Here is a 24,587-nt window from a genome sequence, read left to right on the forward strand (position 1 = left end):
CCTTGTATGCCTCCTTTTTATTTGCTGGGATACTTCTAAAGCTAGGTATGGCTTTTTGAAAGTTACCTTGTGATTACTACCTCGCAGTGTCCTCTGTGTCACTCATTTAGTAGTTACTCCTTTCTCGGGTTTTAACCCTTGGACTTGAACCGAAGGTCCCCGATTGTGCTAGATTCTGGTATCCGAATCCTAGTACATGAAGCTGGCCTTTAACCCAAGATCCATTCCGTTGAACACCGGTGTTAATGTTCAAACATTACATCGGGCTGGCTAAATTCAAATGAAGCTATCCTTCAAGCTTGTGGTTACTTGTCGTGATTGAATTGCGGCAACAAAGGACTTTCCCTTCCACTAGCTATCGCAGAGGTTCTATCATTGAACCAAATGGATCACGACAAGAGTGCTCTTTGTGAGTCTCGCATCTATGTTCGTGACTCTGCCACACCTTCTTTTCAGCATAATCATCACGAAAGTGTTATCTTGTGCATCTACATCTCATGATTCCTGTTCCTGATCATGTTCCTCCTCTTTACTTGCTTTCAAACCTTTGTCTGCTAGTTAGTAGCCAAGTTGTAAATGTGCATTGGTGTTCTCCAGTGTATATTACTCTTGTGGTTCGTTAAGAAATTCCAGTTCAGTATGTCAGGAGAAACAAACTCCATTACCTCGTCTGTTTCTAAGACTTGGTCAAAGTATTGTAATCCGTAGATTAAGAGGCCTCATGAGCTTCTGTTCTGTTCTACCTTGGAGTATCACCCTCTTCCATATCATGGGGTCATGCTTTGTATCCTGACTTTATTGATGAAGTGATGCTCTTACATATCTTTACTCGCCCTTCCTCCGAGCTATCCATGCTTGGGAATGTTGGGGTGGTTGTATTGATGTGGCCATCCGAGATTCTTAGCAATTCTCATTTCTTTGAAATCCAAGGACGTTTGTGTCATTCTTAGCATAATTGGTTTGCCAATTATTAAGCGGAGTTTGATCATGCTACCAAGTGCATTTGCTCAGGCGCACATATTCGGTCAAAGAGTTCGGTTAATGCCAAAGCTCTCAAGACCATATCATTTCTTTGTAAAGCAAGTTTCCCTCTTGAATTCAGTGATATAGCGATGGTTCGTGATATTCTAGTTGTCTTTCTAGAAGTATCGCCATGTTGCCACATGACCGTGTTGTCGAATTCATGAGTAAGTTGGTTCTTTGAACTACTTCTTTCTCCAAGAAACTACTGGATACCCTGGATTAGTTAATTAAGCTTAATCAACAACTTGGAGAGTTGAAATACAAAAGCTTTATCCAACTTTGTTCCTTCATAAAGGGATGTCTAGTGATGTTTGTGTTGAAGTCGAAAAGTATATCCTTTATGGATATGCTATCTTTCCCATATTTGATTTGAGCTTGGGCTATCGTCAAATCAAACCCAGTTCCAAGGGTTATCTCAATGATCTTTATACTCATGGTGTCTCGTCTGAGTATACCTTCATGTACTTTGGTCTGACCAATATTTCTGCTTCGTTCATGCAAAATATGAGTTTCTCATTGGAGTATCTTGATAAGTTTGTTATTGAGCCCATCGATGACATTCTTAATCCCTCCATGTTCAAAGAGGTTCATATTGGATGTTTAGCACTAATATTGGAAACTTTTGAGAACCATCTTTGTGTTATCATGAAGTATGTGTTCTGGATGTTGGAAGTGACCTTCTCTGGTTCACGTGCATTTGCTGAAAGATGTCGCTGTGGATCTGAGTCGAGTTCCCTTTGTTTTCCTCGGGAATTATCGCAAGTCGGTCATGCATGTGCGAAGTATTCTTGAGATGGAAGGTTGTTGCCTCCATTTGCTTGAAAAGTTCCTTGTGCACACTAAGCCACTGACCGATTTGTTCAAGAAAGAGAAGTAGCTTAAGAGCTTCAATATCTTCTGCGATGTCCCCACCAGGACTCACTTGTGTTACATTGCAAGTTCATATGGACACAATTGCCATCACAGTTGTAACCACATGTATTAGGCAATCTAGCTCAAATCCTTTGGAGCTTGACATTGTGGTCCATATCTTGAGAATCTATCGACTTTACCTTGGTGGTAACTGTTGAAAATTTCTAATTGGACATTTTTTTTCGAAATGGGGATACCCAGCCTCTGCATCAATTGATGCATACGGCCTCATTTATTTCATTATTTGGTATCGTGTCTGTTACAATTCAAGGATCACATAAGGTCGTTACATGAATCAACCATCGAAATAAAACTAAGAGATACGTGATATGTGTAATCAACATGTAACTCTAAAAACAGGTCGCCAGCTGAACTGGTTGAACAAATCCCGAGCAACCGTCTCCAAACGGCTGCACCCAATAGCCATATCGTGTCGCCGCTCCTCCGGCTGTAGCAAGGACCACGTACGGATCCAGTGTGTAGTGAGGGGAATAACCTGCAAAAAAGATATTTTGTTTGTTTTGTTAAACACATAGTCATTCCTAGTGTTCCATATAGCCCATAGTAGTGCACAAGCTCCAACTTGGATTTGCATTTTCTCATGTTTATCAATACCCAACAGCCAGTCACCGAAGAGATGTGTAATATTGTTGGGAGGTGTGATATTCAAAGCTATGTGTATTATGCGCCACATAATTTTAACCAGCGGGCAAGATATAAAGAGATGTTCTATTGTTTCGTCTTGATTACAAAAGCAACATTTCAAACTACCGTGCCAATTACGCCTCGCTAGATTATCTTTTGTTAGAATAACTTTGCGGTGAAGAAACCACATAAAAATTCTGATTTTTAGTGGTACTTTCAACTTCCAAATATCCTTATGCAAATATTGAGTGTTGTCATTCATGAGATCTAAATATAGTGATTTTACTGTAAAAACACCATTGCTTGTCAACTTCCAAGTAAAATTATCTTCTTGATCATTTAACTGGATATGCATGAGCCGCTCAACAAGGTGTAGCCACCGTCCCCATTTATTTCCTGTAAGGCTTCTCCTAAACCGAATATTAAGGGGAGGGGTATTAGTTAGGACAGAGGCTACCGTGACATATTTGTTTTGCACTATGTTGTAAAGCGAGGGATATTGAATGGACAGAGGTTCATTACCCAACCAAGAATCTTCCCAAAATCGAGTTTCCAACCCATTTCCTACCTGAAATTGACCTCTACTGAAGAAATCATCTTTCACTTTCATTAAACCCTTCCAAAAAGGTGAGTCCGAATCTTTTGTTTGAACCTGAGATAGTGTTTTTGAATGCAAGTATTTGTTCATGATTAACTCATGCCATACCCCGTCTCCATGAAGTATTTTATATAGCCATTTAGTAAGGAGGCATTTATTCTTAATTTCTAATACCTCAATGCCTAGACCACCTTGGTCCTTGGGCCGACAAATGATATTCCACTTTGTAAGTCTGTACTTCTTCTTCAGACCATCACTATCCCAAAAAAATCTGCTACGAAAAAAGTCTAATCTCTTTCGTACTCCCTTAGGAATTTCAAAGAAAGATAACATGAACATGGGTAGGCTTGTGAGAACTGAGTTAATAAGAATCAATCTATCCCCATAAGATAAAAGTTTACCCAACCAATTCGCAAGCTTCCTTTCGAAGCGATCCTCAATCGGTTTCCATTCACTATTCTTGAGCTTAAGGTAATGAATAGGTATGCCTAGATATTTTAGTGGAAATGAGCCTGCCTCACATCCAAAAAGATTTTTATATTCATTTTCTCCTTCTTTGGCCTGACCAAAGCAATAAATTTCACTCTTGTGATAATTTATTTTCAGTCCCGATAGTTGCTCAAAAAAGCTAAGTATCAATTTCATATGCATAGCCTTATCAAAATCGTGTTCCATGAAAATAATCGTATCGTCCGCATATTGAAGAATTGAGACTCCTCCTTCAACTAAGTCTGGAATTAGGCCACCTATCTGTCCATCCTCTTTTGCTCTTGCAATTAGGATGGCCAAAATGTCCGCTACGATATTAAAAAGAATTGGTGATAAGGGATCACCCTGTCTTAATCCCTTTCTAGTTTGAAAGTAGTGGCCTAATTGATCATTAACTTTAATTCCAACACTTCCTTTACTCACATACTGGTTGATCCATTGACACCATGTCGGATCACAACCTTTCATGCGTAACACTTGTTGAAGAAAGTCCCATTTAACTTTATCATATGCCTTTTCAAAATCTATTTTCATAATTATTCCATCTAATTTTTTACGATGAATTTCATGAACAGTTTCGTGGAGCACCAGGACTCCTTCCAAGATATGACGACCTGGCATAAATGCTGTTTGCGTAGGTCTAATCACTTTGTGCGCAATGCCCGTAATTCTATTTGTACCTACCTTGGTAAAAATTTTAAAACTGACATTAGGTCTAATTGGACATGATAAGTCTGAAATATATTTACACCTAACCTAAGCTGAATCTCAAGCGGCAATGATGGTTAGTGGTTCTCAAGGATTCATGGCATAGGTCTCTTTGTAATCCCGGCAAGATTGATGTCGTGGTTAACACAATTAATCGGAAGACCTAATGCTAAGATTCTTGAAGTAACAAGAATAACCACTCTCCATAAGGATCTTGTGCGACTTACTCTAGGAGTTGCCCTTATGATGTCTTTTCAATTCCGAAGTCTGACCTTCACTTGATGACCTATTGAAGGCTGGTCAATAGCCTAAAATTGGTGTTTATAACATCGAAGAGAACCCTATAAGCAGAGTTGCCAAATATCTCTCGGTCAATCCCTCGAAATCATTTCTCCGGTGACAACCATTCCGTTAGGAGAAATTTCACTCCCCGCTGATCCTTGGCACTTCCCTAGACAGTACCCTTCTCTTTCCTTTGGTTGTACTTGAAGTTCCAATCAATTCACACGTTGTGTGAATTCATCAGTCATCTAGGCCCCAGCCTTTTTAGTAAACAACACTCATTTCATGTACCCATACCAAAAAAGTGACTATGATTCTTAAATCCAAAGTTGCTATGGTTGGATAATCATTTGTGTTTCCACAAGTCACCCTCTCTAAGAGTGCCTCGTCATGGTATCAAAGGCAGTTTAACTCCTCGCTACCTTGTCCTTCGTGTTCTTATCAAACGTGGAACAATTGCCTACCAAAAGTTGAAACTTCTTCCGTCTCCTCCGTTAACTTGTCGTGTTTCATGTTTGTTAGCTCAAGAGTTGTTTTTAAATGCTCCTTTCGTGAGTTGACCATGAGATACTCGATCTTTTAAAGATCCACCATCCAGAGTTATTCCCTCTTTCCTTTAGGTGCTGTTGAGCAACAACCTCAAAGGAAGAAAAATGAAGCGCTTCATTCATGGTGTTGTGGGTCAACTTCATTCATGGTGTCATGGATCAACTTCCTCAACAAAGAAGATCGGTGTGGTATCAACAAACTTGTTGAAGATCGGTGTAGTCCTTGTTACCTTCTCTTTTTCTACCTTAGGAATCTCGGGGACGAGATTCTTGTAAGGGGGATAGAGTTGTAACATCCCTGTTTTGCTAAACCCTAATTAGGAGTTGTTTGTGCATCATGAGCATCATATAAAATGCATTAGGAAAAATTTGCAAATAAATTAAAGTGGAAACCCTAGGTTTATGCAAGTTTTTCTCTATTTGAAATGCCTTTCAAATGTTCCAAACATTAAACTTTATGTTGTGTGGTATTTTTGAAATGATCAAATGATGCCACTTAATGTTGGTACAAGGTCTTGGAAGTTTCTGGTTTTCAAAATAGCCCAAAACAATAAGTACAAACGGTTTTAGCCATGTTTCTAATTGTTTTTAGGAAAACAGAAAAACCAGGGGGGGTATTTGAAAAACGGGCTTTGTCTTCTACCTCTGCCAGGCAGGCACCTGCGTGCCCTGCCGACCGAGGCCGACGCGGCCACCTCCTGCTTGTCGCCGCCCACGGCCAGGAGACGTCCTGCGCCCTCCCTCCCTCGACGTCCCCCTCGTCCCTATCTTCTCCTCTCTCTGGCCCTCTACCTCTCTTCCTCTCCGGCCTCGGGCCGAAACCCTAGCCCCGCAGACCTCGCCGGCGCCGCCTCTACACGCCTCCCCGCGCCCGACCGAGAAGCCTAGGAGGTCCGCCGTGGAGTCCTCGTCCATCCCCGCCAACCAGCGCAGGCCGAGGCGGCTCGAAGCGAGCGAATCGAGCTCCACCTCCGTCGCCGGCCATCGCCTCTCGCCGGCGATTCCGGCCACCTCCGGCGACGCCGTCTTCACAGGCGTGCCCAGGGTGAGCAGGCGATCCTCCCCGTGCCCCTGGCCCTCCCCCTTTCCTCCTGTACCGCCCCCGCGTCGTGCTCCCGCGAGCTTGGCCGCCGGCCATCGCCGCCGTGGTCGCTCCGGCGACCATTGGTGGGCGGCGCCACCACCAAAAGGCTCGCCGTGTCGAGCTGCGTCCGTTGCCCACACGCACGCGCCCGAATTCGTCCCGAATCGGCCAATTGCTGCTCAACCTGAGAGCTCAAGGTCGTGCTGACGTCAGCATGACGTCAGCATGACGCAGTAAATCGTTTTTCGTTTTCTGTTTTGTTAGTTATTAATTTCAGAAACTTGTATAATTCATATCTTTTTCATATTAATTCAGAAAAAGATGTGTAATATACCGAAATGTTCAGAAAAACATTCTCTACAAGTTTAGATGTAATTCATGCATCATTGCAACAATTAAAACTTCATCAATAGTGAAACCCTAATTAACCCCTCTCATATGTCGGGGTCCGATGCCGGAACCCCATTAAATTGACGATGCACCTAGGGTTACTCAATTCTATTAACATGACATATCATTCATCTTGTATGCGCATTGCATTATGCCATGTCGTGATTGTTTATTTCCCCTTTCCGGTGTTTGGTTCTTCGCGAATAGGATCTGAGCCGGAGTCCGACGTCAACGCCACCGAAGAACAGTAATCATCCGCTGAGGGACAAGGCAAGCCCTAACCTGGTTCATCTATGTTTTCGAAATGCTTTTATCTGTGGTTCCTACATATCGCATACGATTCAACTGTCTTTTATCGGTAGATAGAGTTACCCTATCTGTTGCATGTCCGACCTTTGTAGCCTCGATACCCTGATCCACTGCTCCTAGCATAACTAGGTTTGGCATGTGTGCATCGCGAGAGCCTTTATCTCTTATGCTTAGCCATGCTTAGTTTGTTACGCTACTACTCCGGTCTTCGGACTGGAGCCTTACAATGAAATGAATCTAGCATGACAGGTTGACGTGGTAAGTATAGAGATGATGATAAACATGATTAAAGGCTCAGACGAGAGGCCACATTGGGATGTGGTGGGTTGTTTCGTTCACGACCCTAGGAACCGAGTTCTCGCCTCTTGAACCAAGACCGAGCGTACAACCACACGAGGCCCTATTATGGTACCCTCTCGACTCACTAACTTGCCTAGTAGATTCCATGAGTCACATAGTTTGCGCGTTACCTGGTCATATGCATTGCATTTTGCTTGGGGGTTAAAGGTACATAACAGGCAGGTAAGCGTGGTCGTGGTGGCTGGGGGTTGCGGCCTCTGGGGAAACCCACCTCGGCTCACATCGTTAAGGACCGACTTCGGGACTTGACCCGTTACGGCGGAACAATCCTTAGCGCGTGACTCATGGTCTCGGCGACAGCAAGGTAAAGGTCGTGGTCAACCACCCTCTGCCGGCTTTCCAAGGAAGAGAGCTTAAACGTTGGCACTAAGAGTCGGTTGGCGCGTGTGGGTAAAGTTGTGCACCCCTGCAGGGTTATGAATCTTTTCGAAAAGCCGTGTCCACGGTTATGGACGACTTGGGAACGGACGTGGAGATCATAGACAACTTGAACCTAATCGTAAAACTTGGCAATCAATGTGTGCTTACGGACACCTTCTTCGGGTATTGAGGGGGTGATCCGAGGATAGTGGTTCGAGATAATGAAGATTGGTGGATACAATATGATGATCAATAGAGATAGAGATGGAGATGTCGCTCTCTTATCCCCTTTCAAAGGTTCTGAGTAGTCGAGCTTCTCTTCTCTCTTATCTTACAAAGGAAAACTGGCTTTACGCAAAAGAAGATCTACCAGAAAGCCCGCATACCCGCTTTGCTAAAAGGTTGTACTAAGTCTTGCTGAGTCCCTGTACTCAGCTTTGCATGCTTTTGTTTCAGATGAAGTCTCTGCAGCCGAAGGTGGTTTCTACGTTAACATCGACGAGTAGCTTAGGGTTCCCAGGTGGCAGCCTGGAATCTATGGGCTGGGACGTCGCCGTTATGCTCCTGGCCTCTTAGGCCTTTTTGATATCTTGCTATGTCTAATAGCATAACTTCGCTTCCGTTGATTGATGTTTGCCAGGTCAGTGACCTCTGCTTGTAATACTTTGGTTCTTCGCTCAGTTATGAGCTTGTATTACTTTTTGAGTCGTAGAGTCACTGTTGTGTTACCGATTCTCTCACTGTAGTCTCTCGAGCTCTAGGTTAGGCTTATGTCAGACGAAGATCTGGTATTTGTCTAACCCTGATCCCGGGGGTGCCACACTCTCCCACACCTGATAGTCTTCACCTTCGACAGCGCAAGTATGCTCTTGAAATCCTTGCGCGTGCTGGTATGCTGAAGTGTAGTCCTGTCACTACTCCTATGTCATCTTCTGAGCGGTTATGCAGTACTGATGGTGATCTTCTTTCATCTGATGAGGCTACGTAGTATCACAGTCTTGTTGGCGGTCTTCAGTATCTTACAGTGACCCGGCCAGACTTGTCATTTGTTGTCAACAAGGTCTGTCAGTACCTTCACGAGCCTCGCACTCCTCATATGACTGTTGTCAAGCGTATTCTTCTTCGGTATGTGCGCTTCACCATTGATAGTGGTCTGTTGTTTTGTTCCTCTTCCTCTACCTTGCTCTCGGCGTTCTCTGATGCAGACTGGGCTGGTAGTTTGGATGATCGGCGATCCACGGGGGGATATGCTATATTCTATGGTGGCAATCTGATCGCCTGGAGTGCTCGTAAGCAATCTACAGTGTCCAGATAGAGTACTGAGTCTGAGTATAAGGCTCTTACTGATGCAACCGCAGAGCTTGTTTGGGTTCAGTCTTTGTTACGGGAGCTTGGTATATATCAAGCGCGACCTTCAGTGTTATGGTGTGACAAGATTGGAGCGACTTACCTATCATTGAACCCAGTTTTTCATGCACGGACGAAGCACATTGAGGTTGATTTTCACTTTGTTCGTGAGCGTGTTGCTAAGAGACAGCTTCAGATTCGGTTTATCTCTTCCAAAGACAAAGTTGCAGATATCTTCACCAAACCACTCACGCTGCCTTTATTTGATCGTTGTAGACACAATCTCAATCTAGTTTCACCGGTTGAGATTGAGGGAGGGTGATAGAATATGTATTAGTGTTATACATGTATACGTGTTGGGGTTTGTGTATATATCCAACACATTGTATTTGTACTGTAACTCTTGGTCTATATATATATATATATAAGGAGAAGGACACACCGGCCGCATTGTGCTGTGCAACCCTAAAACACTTTCCCTAAATTCTGTTACTAACATCCTCCTTTCAGTTTATATCTTGATGTACAGATATGCTGTGTTCTACTTGACCACAGTTTAATTTTCGTTATTCCACAATATATCTGGCTATGTTGTGAATGAACAACCAGATGGACTGTGGTGTACCTTCTGTGAAGTCATCTGCCACAATGGATGAACGCATGGCTTTCAGTTGCACTTACCATTGCAGACGACAGTGAGAAGGTCTTTGCGCGGTATTTCGGGCAAACTACTGTAGAATTCCTTCAATATGCCCCGTATCCGCACACTACCGCCTCAGTACTAAGTGTAATGCCACATCAGGCTTTTGTAAGTTAGCGTAAGAGTTGGCACGTCCAGCATCAGGCTATTGTAGTTTCTTTGGCCAATTAGAATGGGAACAGAGACCAGAAACTAAAATACTACATTGTCTGTTTTCCATCATGTAGTTTCCTTTTGTGTGAGATTTAGAAGATTGGAAGTAGTATTCATGCCGATTCACGGCATTGTGCAAATTTGGGAGTATCCTTTGTTTTCGACAAGATTAGAATCTTGGGTTCATAATTGGGATTGAAGGGGTTTTTTTTGAGATAATAACTGATGGAATTCATTGGCGAAACCGATTACAAACGACTCCAAAAATAAAGGAAAATACAATATGATCCCAGACTTTTGCAAGAATAACCTCACACCATACTACCAGACCACAATCAAGCCCATCGTCCTCGTCGTCACCAAACAAATACAGAGACCGGAGCCGGAGGCAGCGCAACTTCCAACACCATCGAATCACCGCCGCCACCGTCGTCACACTAGGCTTTGAATACCGAAGGAGTGCCCACCCCGGAGGGTGAGAGCTAATAATCTTTTCCAGACCATCGGGCAGGCACAAGATGGGGAAGAGCCAACAGTACCTCCAGACGAAGATCCCCGAGCAGTAGAACGCTCCACCATCTGGCAGGTTCAGGCGTCGACACGTCAAGCCACCTCCACGGCTCCACCCCTCGCCACCAAGGCCGACCGGAGGGAGCTGCAAGACGCCGCTCCCGCATACCACCATAAGAGCGCACACGACCCTAAAAAGGAGGACGGTGGTGCCATCCTCTTCCTCTCCCTCGCCACAACAGCAACAACACTCCTCCGACTCCCAAACAGACTACACAAACCCTGTGGCGGGGTCGAAGATCGACCACACCCGGGGAGACCACCCTCTCCAGATCCACAGATCTGGGAGGATACCTGGCCACCAGCTCGCCGGCGCCGCCACAAGTGGCCTTGCTGAGATGGGGGTCGAGCTCCAGCCCTCTTATTCAGACACGATGCTGCCTCCACCATCACGACGACGTCTCCCGAGAACCTAGACGAAAACCAGGCCGAGCCGCTGCCCAACGCAGCCGGAGAGGGTCCCCCGCCGCCGCCACGCCACCGGGGCTTTGCCCGGCGGCGCCACCGGCAGCGGCGGGAGGAGGAGGGTGTTGGGGGGCTAGGGTTGGGGGAGGTGGCAGGAGGGTTGAGTCTTTCCATAGAAATGTTAATGCGTTAATTGATTGAAGGTTTTCATTACTGAGTGAGTGTATTTACCCGGAAGTGACAAAGGTTAATTTGGTACTGATTTGGTATAGTTATTGTTGTTAGAAAGGCTGCATCTGAGATTATAGTTTCTTGCATCAACTTGTGGTTCTTTCATAATCACACATTCATGACATGTTGTGGTACTTGATCCAGATATATGCCAAACTTGTCAGATGGTTGAACAAGTTCATGTATAATTTTCCTAGCACTAGCCGGTCATACTCTTATCCCTGGATCACTAGAAAAGGCGATGTATTTATGAGTATAGTTTTCCTAGCGCTTTGCTCTCGACTAATGTTATTCAGTTGCATTATAAATTTGCAAAAAATACAAGCGTTACTTGAATCAGTTGGAGCAAAATATCTCAATATGTGCAACTGTTTTCTACTATATTGTCTGGTCCCTTGGAAGCAGCTTCTACTGAACCACCTGCTTGAGGGAAAAATCTCACCTAGCTAACTCCACATGTTCTTCAGCAAGTGCAGATTTTATGGGATTCATGCTCTGAGAGAAGCACCAATGGGTTCTATAGTGGAGTTAGGAAGAGAACCCCATTGACGCCTAGAAAGAGGAAGTATTGCATGTCATCATGGTTTAAGGGCTTGGATGTCATCAAATCACCGAGCAGGCTGAGCGATGAGAAAATACTCTATAAAGAGTGTCTGCACTTAAGACTAGGAAGATAAGTAATCATTGGAGGTTCACTAGAGTTGATGCGGTAGGACCCAACGTATGAACACTAGGGAAGCCCTTATCATATTTATTTATGTTTGCTAACACAAATGTAATAATACATTATTTGTGTATGGATATTTAATTTATGCAAATCATCGATCAAATGTTCATCTACACATGCTCATGAATTATAATGATCATTTGTCACAGCTTAAATGGATTTGACATTTTTCTGTAACAATGTAGTTGGTATGTAGCCATTATGTATACACATGTGATGTGGCGGACAAAGGTCTTGGCTTCATGGTGTTAGAGTGGATGATCGATAGGATGAGATGGTGATACCAGTTCCTAGCACTACTGATGCTTGCGGAGAAGCAGCAAGAAGAGGAGACGCACCGTTTTGCGCTGAAATTATGTCCACGACTTAGATTGTCCCTCTCCCGTTGCAATGCACGGGCATATTTACTAGTACCTCAAAAAATAAAAATCTTACTACAATAGCATCCTCATGTGAAAAAAGTTAGCTGTCTGGAAAAGAAAGACAGGATTCATGAAAAACAGAGAGTTATTCTGAATTTTTGATGCAGTATACACTATTCTTTGTTTCTGATTACTGCTAGCTGGATATGAATTTTACATCATAAACTCCTATGATCCTATACATATTTCCTATTGGTATTGAAAGTCAGATATGATATATCTGACAAACTGCCTAGTTTGCTCTATGCAAGGATTCCATGTCCTTGCCCTATCACTTTTGTTAACTATATATGCCTTGGCTACGGCTGGTTATTATCCTAAACAGACTGGCATTCCACAACAACAAACCTCATGTACAGGAACAAGCAATTTGTCACTTGCCTTTATTGGTGCAGCATCTGATGCTGCTTGACCAGAATCTTTGCATAGAGGACCTCGTTCCAGGAGTCGGGCACTCCAGGAAGGCACAAGTGGCTGCAGTCATGGTATGGTTCAGGCGCCTTCCGCTCCTCGCTCAACTTCTGCTTGCGATAGATTGAAGGGTGTCCCTCCTTCTTGTAGTCAGTCATCCTTGTAATGTTCACATAGGCGACATGTGTTTTCATCCCATGGAGCACCTCCTCCAGAATGCTCATCTTCTGTGGGTATGGTATGGCGTACTGCTCGTTTGTTATCGGCTCAGTCTCCTTGTCGCAGCTGCCGCCTGAATTCCATTGTCCCCCACTGCACAACACAAATACACGGATACATTTCCAAACATCAGTTACTTTTATACCGATACGTCATGGAAAACTGACTTTACAGGAGTTCATAGTAAGGGTGTGCGAACCTGAAGGGAGGCTGAGTAGCCTCTGAAAAAGACAATTGTTTTCTTGGGATTCACATTTGAATCAACCCACTTGGCCCAAGTGTTTAGAGCTCTCCGAGGCATCATGCACATTCAGCTCACTGTATACCTGGTCGCCTTCCTGATAGTAATCTTTCCTGTAACATTTGACGATAGAACAGTAAGAAAGACTTGAAATGCAGACACATGGCATGCACAATTTACTAAATCAGACTGGAAATAAAAGCTTACCCTAGAGAAGTTTTCTCATGTGTCCACCAATGCCCAGTATTGAAGACAATAATATCAGCATTCTTGTACCTTGAGGATGATCAATCGATTTTGTCAAGCCTAAGAGTTTCCTTGATCTTTCCATGTTTGAGAGGCACCTCCAACTCCTGAACAAGGAAAGGGGACCAGAAGAACTCCACAGTGCAATTGTAATCCTATACAACATGAATTTAGCACATAAGTTTCCACCCTAAATGATCAAACAAGAACAAATAGCAAAATATCTCCTGCTGCATTTTCAAGAAAAGGAAGCCAAAGAATGGGCATATGAGAAGTGTTGCATTCCTGAAACAAAAAAGAGTACGAGCCCTCAGCCCTGAACTTGTGGTTCCCAGATACCTAAAACACTTTCCTCTTGTCTTTGATAGAATTTCTCAAGATACAAACAAGTGATTCCCACATGTTCCTGTTGAGTGAATCACCAACAAACACCAGTCTCTTTCCCCTCTGCCTCTCCAACATATCAGTTGGATTCAACCTAACATAAGCATCAGCATCATGCCATCACATAACTGAATTTGTGACGCAAAAATAACAGACTGAATTCACACAAACTGCATGCTATTGTCCATTTTTGTTTTGATCAGGAGTGTGGCTGCTTCCAGCAACGACTCTGATCTGTCAGCTATCGTGGCTTTCAAAGCTGGGCTCTCCGATCCGCTTGGCATCCTGTCTAGGAACTGGACCACCCGCACATCCTTCTGCCATTGGGTTGGCGTCTCCTGTAGCCAGCGTCGGCAGCTGGTCACTGCTCTTGTGTTGGCAGACATTCACCTCCAAGGAGAGATCGCCCATCATCTTGGTAACCTCTCTTTCCTCACCGTCCTTACCCTTTCAAACACAGAAATCATGGGCATCATCCCATTTGATATAGGACGATTGAGTCGCCTCACTGCTCTTGTATTTTCCACTATAATGTTTTACTGAAATTCGGTGTTGTGTTATGAAGGCAGTCTTTATCTTGTTCAGAAATTTCAGACTTCCTCACGTTCAGATTTTTCATCTCTAGAAACCTTACCATTAGAATGCTAGATTGCCAGGAATTTCCTTCGGTTGTAAATGTGCTCACCACAGTGCTAGTGTCTAACCTACAATCACAACTATTTTCTGTGCTGCAGGTCTACTTGAGGTGAACAAAGAGTTGTTACTACCACACTTGGTGTTGAGATATTAGAACATTGTACCAGTAGACTTTGTGTAGCACAAGGATTGAGAAATTGTATGTAACTATATGAAAATACCAGTGTGTATATGTTTAGATTGATGATTGAATGAACATGTGGTTTGTTGCCCTCTGATTTAAGGTCGTTTGAAATATTCTACTGAAAAAGGAGTAATCCTACTGCTTCTATCTACCCAGTAATACTTCATAATGTTTACATGAGCTAAATTGCTGATGGACTTCAGAAGATACCTGAGTGCACATGGAGAAAGAAAGTACTTGAGGTCACATGCATCTTTTGCAGCAAAAATACTAACCAAAGTTCCACCAATTTTAGTAAAAGAATAGAAGAATTAAAGAGAAGCACGTATCAAGCGCATTGTGATGATGAGCGACGAAATTGGTAAAAGGTATAGATATTGTTAATCAAAAGCCCTACATATTCTCATGAACTAAAAAAAGGTTTGTGTGCATTAGCATTAGTTGTACCCTAAGATTATTGAATTGTAAGACATGAAAAGAGAGAGGAAACTATAAACCAACTTACACACAACTAAACAATATAGAAGAGTCCCCGCAAATCTAAAAAAATAACTATCCACACGCATATTGATGAAATCATCACTAATCATAAGAAGCTTGTTATCACAAAGGACACCTTGATACATATACAGGACATGGAGTGCACATAATGCCTCTCTAGCTCAAATATTTCATCAAGAGAAGCATCAGCTTAGAGAATTTATATGTTCTCTTGACGACACCGTATTTCCAACGACCTTATTAAGTACTGAGAGTATCCATTGGAAAACATGTAGGATAGAATACACCGAAACAGTGTGAAATGGCTCGTCAATTGGAAAAAAATATAGAAAAAAAGTGATATTAATCACCACAGTGTAGTTTCTCATACATGTACATTTACTCTCTGAAAATTGGACGAAATTTGAGGAAATCAAACCATGTTTAATATTATTTTGATTCTTCAGAACATAGGTTACACACAATTCAATTATCATAAGTTTTTTTCTAATGAGAAGTTTTATTGCATTATGACAATACATTGACACACCTTTACCATAACAATGAAGATAAGCAATAAAATTGCACGAAAATGCGCACTGCATTAACCCCACAGAATCAATTGGAGGGGAAAAAGGTAAAGCTGAATATTTAAATAATACCTTTGCCGTTAGTGCATCAATAACATCAGCTTGAGCGGTGAAACATATCATTCCTTCAAATTGTGGATCTCCATTTTCATTTATGTTCGCATCATCAGTGAAAATATCGTTAAACTCAAGGTTATGCCGTTTCCCAGCCTTGAAATCCTCGGTATCATGAGCTTCTGTTATCAGCATACAGACAACAGTGACCGAAATATAGATAAGAGTGTGCACTAGTTTCTGAATGCAGTGCAAATACGAACTATGCATCAAGGTATCAAAACCACCTCTTCTAGTGAGCATACCTACCTTTACAACATCGGTACCAAAATTGGTTTTCACTAAATCATCATCACAAATTATTTCAAGTTTTCGGGCATTAAAGGGATGGATGGCTCTTCAGCAGTTATTATTTTTCGATGGCATGATTTAATGGGCACTTTCTTTAGATAACTGTCGGGACCATCTAGAATCACAAGAAGCATTGAGTTGAAACTTGGAACTTGAAACTATGTTACTCAAGTAACTCCCCAGTAAGAGTACTTTTTGTTGTGGATCTAATCATACTCAAGTTCACATTCAGTATACATAGTGGCAAGCTGATATGTCAATGTTCTCTGTGCCATTATCTAAAATTTTACATATGTGATAAAGCATAGTAGAGCTTCCAGATAGTCTATCTGCCCTCAACTAACTGCAACAACTACAACCTTTTTAAACTCTAAAACTGATGTAGTTCCAGGGTCGATATGCATCCATTCTTCAGTTCTAGGTACGACACGACAAGAATACAAAAAACAGCTGATGAAAACAACCTTTGCCGATTGGGCAGAAGGAAGCTAGGCATATGAATGAGGAGCATCAAATATATGGACCATGCAAAGGAAAATAATTTTTTTTGCAGAAATACAGGCAAGACCGTCCATTATCTCTACTCCAAAGAAATTAAATAGTTCAAGAGATAAACCTTGGTCAAGAATTTTATGTTTTTGCCATCGTGCATAACCCCAGCATTTTATAGAGTGTTCCCTGCGGGCCTCAACCCTTACCAAATTTGTGATAAATTCTAACTCACTTTTCTTCTTATGGGACACAAGTTATATTAAAATCCCAGAACTTTGTCAGTCAAATATACTAATTTGTACACTAAGAACTCGAATATTGGTGAGACACCACAAAGTTTTTTTATCTCTTCATATCCTCCCCTAAATGAAACACAAATAAAAAAATCCCTCCTTCCATAAAAGGAAAAAGAATCAAATAAATCCCAAGAAGAACATCGTCCAAGAACGACACCAGCAAACAATCATGACTGGAAAATAGAAACGTGCAAACATAGTCTGTGAAGCAAAGCACTACAGCCAGTGAATAGAACAAACAAAATACAGAGCGAGAGGAGGGAAAAAGGGAAATATAAATCAAAAAATAACCTATATGTCCTCGAACTAACTATCGAACAAAGATTTTGTTCCTCAATTCCCTGCATGAATATCCATAACTTCCAAGGTCAAATTAAGTATTAAACTACTACATGATACATCAATTTCTCTCCTATATTTCAGGAAGCATCTCAAGAGAATACTTTCAATTTCCTTATGGACGAGGATTCAAGAAGCTTTATAATGAAATAAATGTGGGGAGGGGGGGGGGGGGGGGGTGGTGGAATGTGGAATGTGAGAGGTAACCAAGGACTACTGTAGTTGATCACATGTCAGGACAGCTTGTTTCACCGGTTTCCCTTTAGTTCCTTATTTTTCAAAATGGCAATGAAATATAAGTTTTGGTGCTACTACCAGTCAATGAAACTAATATTTGTTCCTGCGAAATAATTAGAGAGATAGTCGCATCTATGACACAAAGGAAATATTGATTTCAATATGGTGAAAGAGTGGATAAAAAATAAGTCATGTGCAAGCAGGAATCCAAACCTACCAGAAATAAAGAACCACACTTTTGTCGACGAACAGGTCCACAACCTTCTCATTAGCAGCATTCAGAATGCTTTTTGTGGTGCCCCAGCTCGCCCAGTGGCATATGAAAGTTCTACAATGAATACTCCACATTGTCGGGAGGTCTGGATATCACGGAGCCCAACTTTCATTATCCAATTACAGTTAGCCCATTAAGCAAGCCTGAAATTCTCAGAGGTCATTCTTGAAGAAAAATATGATGTCAATAGTAGCTAGGGGGAGACATTGTACCTGCAAAGATCTAGCTAGGTGACCCAGAGCAATACACTCTCTCTGTCCCCGATAAGGTGTACAGGATTGGCAACATGTGATGCTTTTGCAGGGAGTAAATGATTACGGTTTTCTGCTAGCTGTGGCAATGCAAATAATTTGATTAAATTATAACCAATTACACTCAAGACTATACTATGATCACTAACTCAAAATGTGTAAGATATTTTTTTTTTCAATGTCATGAACAACCAAATTAAATCAGTAACAAACCCATTGAAAATCTGAAGGTGTCGAGAAGCTATTAAACCATATTATTGGTTTCCCATTTCAAGACAGGGAGCCAAAGTTTCTATCTATGATCCTGCCAATTTTATTATAGCAAAGAAATGAATAAATGAACTGAAGCTACCGAAAGAATTAAGTAAGGCCATCACCTCATAGAGCAGGTGCTTCATCTTCGTACCGATGATCATGCCCACTATAATGTGGCCAATGACTTCTATATGAAAGACAAGAATTTCTTAACAGTGGAGAATATATTTGGATCTTATCAATGCATGGTGGGCATTGAAAGCACCACCAATCTAGTGGACATGAACGAAGTACAATAATAATCTTTGTTTATCTCCATCAGAAACCAAGCCCAAGGGTCTTCCCTTTTTAATTAACCTCTACAAGTCTCTACTGTGCTCAAGTGGATGCTCATTACAAGATCTAAAGAGGGGTTAGTGCATACACTGAAAACTATAAATCCTAGTACAACCACAGGTAAGAGAACATCAAGGCATGAGTTTTTATCCCCTCGAACAAATCAAAATAACTACTTTATGATCATCTACTTTCATGAGAAGTAACAATGACCAAGAAAAAGCTAAAGGTTGATGCTGTTGTATCCTCTCGCGAGAGGACCGTGACTTGGGCTGATGATCAGAAGAAATACATGCTTGATTGGTACATCGACTACTTAAAAGACCAGCATGTAGGATTTAAGTTCAAGAAGCAACATCATTTGTAGTGTGCTGATGCATTAAATAAGAAATTCACAATGGGGTGACCGTGGATCAAGTGGACCGTCACTACAGGCACTATAAAGAGAATTGGAAGATTATTGCTGCAGCAGCATTGAGCAAAAGTGGAAATTCATTTGGCCACACTAGATGCATTGTGACTATTTCAGAGTCTGAAAAGGCAACCCTATGTGTATGTTGTCTCAACCGCATCCAAGTTAATTACCATTTCTTATGTTACTAGTTTCTGACCATATACCCCTTTGTTCTTTGAACTTAATGCAGGACAGAGCAAGACGCCTACTCACTAAAATCATCAAATTCTATGAAGAGATGCAGGTGCTGTTCACTGGATCTAGTGATGATGATTCATTAGCTATGGATCAGAATACATGCATGGATGTTAGTGATGATTCCGACAGTGATTCAAGGGAGATGCATGACCTCAATGGCTATACACCACCTGAAGGTCCACTTGGTGATGATTCAGACACAATACCAACTCCTATCACAAATGCAACCGGTGAGAACAACTACCCTTCCAACTATACTCGATCCGGTATAAAGCGTTCACGAGGAAATCCTATGTGTACTCTATCAACTAAGAAGGCAGCAAAGTACAAGAGTCGTCTTGTAGAGTCCAATGATGAAATCACAGCTACGATGAAATCATATCGGGACACACTTGTTGCCACTGCTCCTCCTCATATATCACAACTTGTTGATCCGCATGCAACGTTGTGGCAGCGACTAGAGACTATCCCATTGACACCTGATCAAAGAATTATCGTTGGTGAGCATTTGTCTTTTAAGAGGAATGAAGTTAAACGTAGTTGGTTGTGCAACGCAAGTGATGGTACTTTGCATGCTTGGGTCATCAAGTTCTTATGCGAGAAGGAAGGCTTAAATCTGTGAACTCTACAAGTTGGTTGCAAGCTCATTTTTGTCTATGTGTGCTACTCACATAACGACTAGAACATGTTTAGTGAGAATGCTACTTTTGTTGCTTATCAATGTTAGCTGAATAGAGCCTGATAAGCTGTTGTTAGTCATCTGGTTCAACATACGTTTTATCATGAATGTTATGCACTACCTGAACTGAATGGTCTAAGTAATGTATTGAGTTTGAACTACTGGTAAGCTTTTTAACATATTTTTGGTTCGACTATTATTATCTGTAATGGCTGTGCACCTCATTTATTATTTATTATCAAACTTGGCGGCAATCCAAACAATTGCCACAAATTTTTGCCAAACGTTTGTGGCAGCGAACCAAACAACTGCCACTGGATTTTCCGAGCGCGACGATGAGGGGTTGGAGCTAGGGTTCCCCTCCAGCGCATCGCCACCACCGGATCTTGCACCGTCTCCACCTTATCTTGCATCGCCACCGCCGGATCCTTTGGAAAAGGTCGAATTTTTTGACCTTTTCCACGGATCTGGGCGAGGCAGTGCTGGAGAGTAGCTCCTCTTGAGTGGAGTGAAGGGAGGTGGAGCGCTGGTTCGAGGGTATTGGAGAAAGGTGGTGTCGGGGGGAAGACCCCGGGTAGGGCAATGGACGCGGAGCAGCCGGCTGGAGGTTGGCCGGCTCACGGCAAAGACCGGCTGAGGAGCAGCCGGCTGGAGCCGTGGCCGGCTGCCTCGGAAGCCGGCTGGCTTTGTGTCCTAGTCGGCCTGGCTATGGCCGGCTGCGCTGTGGCTAGGCCGGCTTCTACAAGCCATATCCGACTGGGGCTTTACCCTCCAGACCGACTCGAGGCTGGCGAGTCTTGCCAGAGAAGGGACTGGGTAGGTGGTCCGGGTTCTGAGGTCCACGCTGACCTCATCTCCCGTAAAGTAAGGGGCACTGTGGAGCAACAGTGTCATGCGGCGGACAGGCCATCATGGCGTACGTCGGTCCGTACCGGCTACAGGGCATGATGGCGACAGAGACGCTTCCTCTCCATACCGCTGACTCAGGCAGTCGGATGGGACAGGCTATGAGGCCTCAACGGCTACTGACGTCAACGCCTCGGGAAGGAGCGGAAGCCGAAGCCGGCCAAGCCGGCCAGTAGACCATAAGGACTTCTATGCAAAGTGTCGGCGCCTATATAAGCCGCTCTACCCCCTCTCGTGCAGGGGATCGATCATTCTCACTTCATTCTAGTCTTAGCGCTGCCCTGTGAGAGAGACCTTCGTCTCCCTTAGCCTCCCAGGGCAAGCCGGATACAGCTCTAGGAGCACCATTGTACTGTGTGATCACCATATACACTCATAGCAGGAGTAGGGGTGTTACCTCCACAGGAGGGCATCGAACCTGGGTACGTCGACTGTGTCACTCGTCCCCATACCCGCATCCGGATACCGCTGTGAGACCACTAGGAACCACCTTCATTAGCCATCCTATGGCATATGCCGTGACGATACCACGACAGGTGGAGCGCTACGGGCCGAGGACGGCGGCGAGGAGGAGAAGGAGTCGGGGACGGGGAACAATAGATGGGATTCAGGACAGGAAACTTCAGGTGAAAAAATGCGGGGAGGTTTTCGCAAAACTGTCGTCGCGCAAGCATACCTGGCCAACGGGCCGGCACGGCCGGCAAGATCGGCCCGGCCCCGACTTCACGTGCAGCCCGGCCGCACGCAGCGGCCCGTGAACCGGCGGGCCGTGCCGTGCCGGCCCACGTGCCCCGCTCCCGGCCCCCGGCACGGCACGAAGCTAAGCGGGCGGCACGGCGTTCGTTTGGCACGCGGGCTCGGATCGCCCGCGAAATATACCTTAAAGGAGCACCGAATCACCACTACACCAGAAGGTTTCCCCGGTCTGTTGGTTAACCTGGTCGTGTGAGAGGGCAGAGGTTGCGGGTTCGACCCCCTCGGACCCTATTTTGCCGAAAATTAGGTGAATTGTGGCGTGCTCACGGGCTGTCGCGTGCCCTCACGGGCCACGCGCCTAACGGGCCGTGCCGGGCTGGCACGCGTGCCCCGCCCTCCGGCCCAGGCACGGCACCTGAATTTCGCGGGCCGGCACAGGCCCGGCACCTCACGGGCCGGGCTGGGCCCGTGACGGGCTTTTTTCGCGTGCTGCGGGCCGGCACGCCAAAGCCCGGCCCGTTGGCCAGGTATGCGCGCAAGGCGCACCCCGACGGAGAAAAGAAGAAAAGAATAATAATAGTCCTCATCCTCCTCCACCAAGACCCCTCCCTATCCCCCAAACACATTTACTCCCAATCGTACCCACCCGCCGCCGGCGGGCCACCCGCCGCCGGCGCCACCAAGCTTTGGGATGGATCCTACGGTGCCACCAGCTGCTGTCGTCCATGGTCAGCACACCGCGGAACCCTCCCCTCCTGCGCTGCTGCGCTCTGTGTGTGAGAGGCCGCACCCGATCCGATCGTGTCGACGTCCGCTGGTTTGTGCTCTTCCTTCCACCATCCCCCGAGGGGGTCTCGGAGAGGCATACCGTGTCCAATTGGGACTTGTCGCAGAAAAGTTTCTTCTGTCAGCAAATACAATCGAAAAGCTTGAGTCTTTTCCGGAGTTGATCCGTCTTCTGCTTCAGCATGCACCAGGAAATCAAATTCTAGGGATTTCCTTCAGGTACCCGGATCTTCTTCACCTAGTCGGTTTAGAAGCGGGGCAGCCGCGGTCTGTGATCTATAAATTAAGCCACCACCGTGCTCTGCTGGATATGTTATTTTCCAACTATTTCAGCAGAAGCAGTTCGTCTTCAAGCACAGACTATACTCCCATGGAAGCAGCACCTAGTGTACCCAGAATAATGGCGCTACATGTGCACCCCACAGATTTGTGCTCTCTAGTCTCGAGAGTTGTACCTAAGCTGCTAGGTCAATCTCCCAGTTTACTGAATAATAAGACGTTGCTGATAGAGCCTATAGCGCCGGAGCTACCAGTGGACATCTTGATGCATGTCTTTGCCACCCTTGAGATCCCTGACCTCGTACGCGCTGGCTCTGTCTGCACCTCATGGTTCTCTGCTTATGCCACCCTGCGCAAACTAGGGAAGCACAAACAGTCCCAGACACCGTGCCTGCTCTACACCTCTGAATCTGCAGGTGAGAATGTTGCGTGCCTCTACAGCCTTGTGGAGAAGAGGGTTTACAAGTTGAATCTCCCCGAGCCAGCAATCCGCAGTAGGTTTCTTATTGGGTCCTCGCTCGGTTTGCTGGTTACTGTCGACGACAGATCTGAAATGCACCTCGTCAATCCTATCACCGGTGAACAGATTGCTCTCCCTTCGGTGACCACCATGAAGCACGTGAAGCCTATCTGTAATGACTCGGGTGCTGTCCACAAATATGAATACACAAGGGACTCTGCAAAGCAAGCTTTCAGCACGTCGATCTATGCTCTTTGTGCGCTGCGGGAATCCTTCTACTTTAAGTCACTTGTCTTTTATGATGATACATCCTCAGGAAGGTTTATTGTGGTGCTCATCCATGAGCCATTCGGTCAGCTCTCTTTTGCAAGAGTAGGGGATGATAAGTGGACCTGGTTGCCACCACACGATGACTATCAGGACTGCACCTACAAGGATGGGTTGCTGTATGCAGTGACTAAAAGGGCAGAGATTCATGCCTTCGACCTTAGTGGTCCTGCTGTTACAATGGAGATTATTAGGGGTGTGGATGTGGATTTAGATCTCGATTGCGTATACATTGTTCAGGCTCCATGGGGTGGTCTGCTGCTTGTTTCGAGATTAATAGAGATTGAGGATCCTGATGATGAAGAAGCTGATACTGAAATACCTCTTCCGAAGTATACTGTAGAAATAAAACTATACAAAGTTGATGTGGGCACAATGAAGCTTGTGGAAACTGATTGCTTGCCTGGCTACGTGCTGTTTCTTGGGCATAACCACTCACTTTGTCTCAGCGCCAAGGAATATCCTTCTCTCAAGGGAAATCACGCCTACTTTACTGATGATGATGAGTACATTACAGGACGTAAGAGTTGTCGCCGTGACATAGGAGTGGTTGACTTGGGCAGTAATAGCAAGAAGGACCTTGTGCCTCCGCAGCTTTGGTCCAACTGGCCTGCTCCAGTGTGGATCACGCCCAATATCACAATGATGAAATTGGTATCAAATAAGTAGTCCGGCTTCAAGAAAAAGGTCTAATAAGGTGCTCAACTAGGCACAATGATGAAATTGGTATCGAATAAGGGGGCGAGCTCGTTGTCCAGGCCCTAAGCTGTGGAGGACTATGTGCAGCAGGAGAAGGTTGCTTTCGGGGATGTGAAGATCAAATTGTGGCTTTCAAGGGCTGGTGATTCATTAGGTCGCATGATGGCATCATGCTTTCAAGTTATCGTTTTTATCAAGTAATTAGGTTTCATGAACTCTTTGTTATGTGTGAAACTTTATTATGTCTTGTGACTGATGTGTGTGCGGTTGTGTGTTCTTTATTACTTGTGAGAAAAGTTAAGAGGAATAAGAAATTTGTTATGCTTTTGTCTTGTGATTTTCATTTGTGAACTTGCGATGATCATGAGAGAACATTGTCAAGCTGCTCTTTTGACCTGCCTTGCTGTTGCTTTGGAGCTGAAGTGCAGCTGTTCCTACGAGATGAGTTCCTCCTACTCTTCCCTTGTCTTTGCGTTCTTTGCTCAGTTCATTGACTTCCCATCTCCAATCTCTGTGACTGCTAGCTGCTGTATGCAAGACAGCAAGAAGCCAAGAACAAAAGTC

General features: G+C 44.2%; 1 protein-coding gene and 1 pseudogene across 1 annotated transcript; both read left to right on the forward strand.

The window, feature by feature from the left end:
• Positions 1-18,747: 18,747 nt before the first annotated feature.
• On the forward strand, positions 18,748-19,565 carry LOC127304469 (uncharacterized; annotated as a pseudogene).
• Positions 19,566-22,058: 2,493 nt separating this feature from the next.
• On the forward strand, positions 22,059-24,350 carry LOC127298508 (putative F-box protein At2g33190). The gene has a single exon (XM_071819861.1). The coding sequence runs from the start codon at positions 22,164-22,166 to the stop codon at positions 23,991-23,993; it is 1,830 nt and encodes a 609-aa protein (XP_071675962.1). The 5' UTR covers positions 22,059-22,163; the 3' UTR covers positions 23,994-24,350.
• Positions 24,351-24,587: the final 237 nt, after the last annotated feature.

This window comes from Lolium perenne, chromosome 5, assembly GCF_019359855.2.
Source record: "Lolium perenne isolate Kyuss_39 chromosome 5, Kyuss_2.0, whole genome shotgun sequence".
Classification (NCBI taxonomy): Eukaryota; Viridiplantae; Streptophyta; class Magnoliopsida; order Poales; family Poaceae; genus Lolium; species Lolium perenne.